Source organism: Oncorhynchus nerka, linkage group LG9a (assembly GCF_034236695.1).
Source record: "Oncorhynchus nerka isolate Pitt River linkage group LG9a, Oner_Uvic_2.0, whole genome shotgun sequence".
Taxonomy (NCBI): Eukaryota; Metazoa; Chordata; class Actinopteri; order Salmoniformes; family Salmonidae; genus Oncorhynchus; species Oncorhynchus nerka.
The window spans coordinates 5,306,184-5,310,005 of record NC_088404.1 but is presented as its reverse complement, the minus strand read 5'-3'; the positions used below and the strand labels follow the sequence as shown (position 1 = coordinate 5,310,005).

General features: G+C 50.3%; 1 protein-coding gene across 1 annotated transcript in view; it reads right to left on the bottom strand.

The window, feature by feature from the left end:
• Positions 1 to 1,605: 1,605 nt before the first annotated feature.
• The window catches only part of sigirr (single immunoglobulin and toll-interleukin 1 receptor (TIR) domain), a 19,935-nt gene continuing 17,718 nt past the window's right edge, over positions 1,606 to 3,822 (bottom strand). The window contains exon 8 of the mRNA XM_029652259.2: positions 1,606 to 1,824. Within this exon, the coding sequence (XP_029508119.2) occupies positions 1,633 to 1,824 (192 nt within the window). The 3' untranslated portion in view covers positions 1,606 to 1,632. The remainder of the gene's footprint in view (positions 1,825 to 3,822) is intronic.

Below are 3,822 nucleotides of genomic sequence, written 5' to 3'. Positions count from 1 at the left end.
GTGGTTAGAGTGGAGGGGGCGGCAGGTAGACTAGTGGTTAGAGTGGAGGGGCGGCAGGTAGACTAGTGGTTAGATTGGAGGGGCGGCAGGTTGCCTAGTGGTTAGAGTGGAGGGGTGGTAGGTTGCCTAGTGGTTAGAGTGGAGGGGTGGCAGGTAGCCTAGTGGTTAGACTGGTGGGGCGCTAGGTAGCCTAGTGGTTAGAGTGGAGGGCGGCAGGTAGCCTAGTGGTTAGAGTGGAGGGGCGGCAGGTTGCCTAGTGGTTAGAGTGGAGGGGCGGCAGGTAGCCTAGTGGTTAGAGTGGAGGGGCGGCAGGTAGCCTAGTGGTTAGAGTGGAGGGCGGCAGGTAGCCTAGTGGTTAGAGTGGAGGGGCGGCAGGTAGCCTAGTGGTTAGAGTGGAGGGGCGGCAGGTTGCCTAGTGGTTAGAGTGGAGGGGCGGCAGGTTGCCTAGTGGTTAGAGTGGAGGGGCGGCAGGTAGCCTAGTGGTTAGAGTGGAGGGGCGGCAGGTAGCCTAGTGGTTAGAGTGGAGGGCGGCAGGTAGCCTAGTGGTTAGAGTGGAGGGCGGCAGGTAGCCTAGTGGTTAGAGTAGAGGGGTGGCAGGTAGTCTAGTGGTTAGAGTGGAGGGGCGGCAGGTAGACTAGTGGTTAGAGTGGAGGGGCGGCAGGTAGACTAGTGGTTAGAGTGGAGGGTGGCAGGTAGCCTAGTGGTTAGAGTGGAGGGGCGGCAGGTAGACTAGTGGTTAGAGTGGAGGGGGCAGGTAGACTAGTGGTTAGAGTGGAGGGGCGGCAGGTAGCCTAGTGGTTAGATTGGAGGGCGGCAGGTTGCCTAGTGGTTAGAGTGGAGGGGTGGTAGGTTGCCTAGTGGTTAGAGTGGAGGGGCGGCAGGTAGCCTAGTGGTTAGAGTGGAGGGGCGGCAGGTAGCCTAGTGGTTAGAGTGGAGGGGCGGCAGGTAGCCTAGTGGTTAGAGTGGAGGGGCGGCAGGTAGCCTAGTGGTTAGAGTGGAGGGGCGGCAGGTAGCCTAGTGGTTAGAGTGGAGGGGCGGCAGGTAGCCTAGTGGTTAGAGTGGAGGGGTGGCAGGGTAGCCTAGTGGTTAGAGTGGAGGGGTGGCAGGTAGCCTAGTGGTTAAAGTGTTGGGCCAGTAACCGAAAGGTTCCTACATTGAATCCCCAAGCTGACAAGGTAAAAATCTGTAGTTCTGCCCCCAGAACAAGGCAGTTAACCCACTGTTCTCTGGTAGGCTGTCATTGTAAATAAGAATTTGTTCTTAACTGACTTGCCTCATCAAAAAAAAATATATATAATAATAACTGTAAAAGCAATTAATTAAGATAATGCATTGGCCATGGCACAGGTGACACCTTAATTGGGGAGGATAAGCTCATGGCTGGAGCGGAATCAGTGGAATGGTATCGAATACATGGATTCCATATGTTTGATGTCATTCCATTCGCTCCGTTACAGACATTATTATGAGCCGTGCGTGGATATGATTACATTACATAACCCAAAACGGTATTGGTCCTGGGGATTACAAGGCCAATTCTATTTTAATTGACTGAATTGAAATTGACCCAATCTGAAATGTAATTTGCATTGTAATCCAGCATCAATTGTACCCAACCCTGTTGCCAGCCATTCACTTGATTTTACCCAGGTCTCCAACAGGGTCAGGGTCAGGGCGACAGTCCAGGTAGTCTGGGTTGAGGGTGAGCATGGGGTCCTTATCGTCTTGGAAGAGGGTCTGGGGGTCCCCTGCCGTGTCGCTGTGGAACACAACCCTATGAGGCATGGCCAGGGCCAACTCCTTCCAGAACACTGACGAAGGCAGCTGGGGAGACATGGCACAGTATACACAGTCTAGTTAACCCAAATTATTTTCCAATCTGTTTGTTCTGAACAGAACCATTATTTCGTTCCGTTCCACTGTTCTGACCAGCAAAATAAAGTTCTGAACCGGTTCAACCCCCCCAAAAAAAAGTAACGGTTTATATCACTCCTTTCTGTTAATTTTTAAACCTCTGATGTCGAGGTTCATTAAATTACTTCACCAATGAATAAAACAGCTTGCTATGGAACGGGAAAGATATGTACATGCATTGGACAGACAAGTGTAGTGTAGGGTGCTGTTAAGGAGAGCTGGGCATCGCGTTGTTATGACATGCATCATCTGAATTAGACCCACAGAGTCATACCTAGGGAGGAGCGGGTTCTATGGAGGAATTTTGAATGTGTTTGAACTTCTTAAGGGTTGGCTTAGAGATACCTAACGTTGGACCAGAGCTACCTAACGTTGGACCAGAGCTACCTAACGTTGGACCAGAGCTACATAACGTTGGACCAGAGCTACATAACGTTGGACCAGAGCTACCTAACGTTGGACGAGAGCTACCTAACGTTGGACTAGAGCTACCTAACGTTGGACCAGAGCTACCTAACGTTGGACTAGAGCTACCTAACGTTGGACCAGAGCTACCTAACGTTGGACCAGAGCTACCTAACGTTGGACCAGAGCTACATAACGTTGGACCAGAGCTACCTAACGTTGGACGAGAGCTACCTAACGTTGGACCAGAGCTACCTAACGTTGGACCAGAGCTACCTAACGTTGGACTAGAGCTACCTAATGTTGGACCAGAGCTACGTAACGTTGTACCAGAGCTACCTAACATTGGACTAGAGCTACCTAATGTTGGACTAGAGCTACCTAACGTTGGACTAGAGCTACCTAACATTTGACTAGAGCTACCTAATGTTGGAGTAGAGCTACCTAACGTTGGACTAGAGCTACCTAACGTTGGACTAGAGCTACCTAACGTTGGACTAGAACTACCTAACGTTGGACCAGAGCTACCTAACGTTGGACCAGAGCTACATAACGTTGGACCAGAGCTACATAACGTTGGACTAGAGCTACCTAACGTTGGACCAGAGCTACCTAACGTTGGACTAGAGCTACCTAACGTTGGACTAGAACTACCTAACGTTGGACCAGAGCTACCTAACGTTGGACCAGAGCTACCTAACGTTGGACCAGAGCTACATAACGTTGGACCAGAGCTACCTAACGTTGGACCAGAGCTACCTAACGTTGGACTAGAGCTACATAACGTTGGACCAGAGCTACGTAACGTTGTACCAGAGCTACCTAACGTTGGACTAGAGCTACCTAACATTGGACTAGAGCTACCTAATGTTGGACTAGAGCTACCTAACGTTGGACTAGAGCTACCTAACGTTGGACCAGAGCTACCTAACGTTGGACCAGAGCTACCTAACGTTGGACCAGAGCTACCTAACGTTTGACTAGAGCTACCTAACGTTGGACTAGAGCTACCTAACGTTAGACTAGAACTACCTAACATTTGACTAGAGCTACCTAACATTGGACTAGAGCTACCTAACGTTGGACTTGAGCTACCTAACGTTGGACCACAGCTACCTAATGTTGGACCAGAGCTACCTAACGTTGGACCAGAGCTACCTAACGTTGGACTAGAGCTACCTAACGTTGGACCAGAGCTACCTAACGTTGGACTAGAGCTACCTAACGTTGGACCAGAGCTACCTAACGTTGGACTAGAGCTACCTAACGTTGGACCAGAGCTACCTAACGTTGGACCTGAGCTACCTAACGTTGGACTAGAGCTACCTAACGTTGGACCAGAGCTACCTAACGTTGGACTAGAGCTACCTAACGTTGGACCAGAGCTACCTAACGTTATACCAGAGCTACCTAACGTTGGACTAGAGCTACCTAACATTGGACTAGAGCTACCTAATGTTGGACTAGAGCTACCTAATGTTGGACTAGAGCTACCTAACGTTG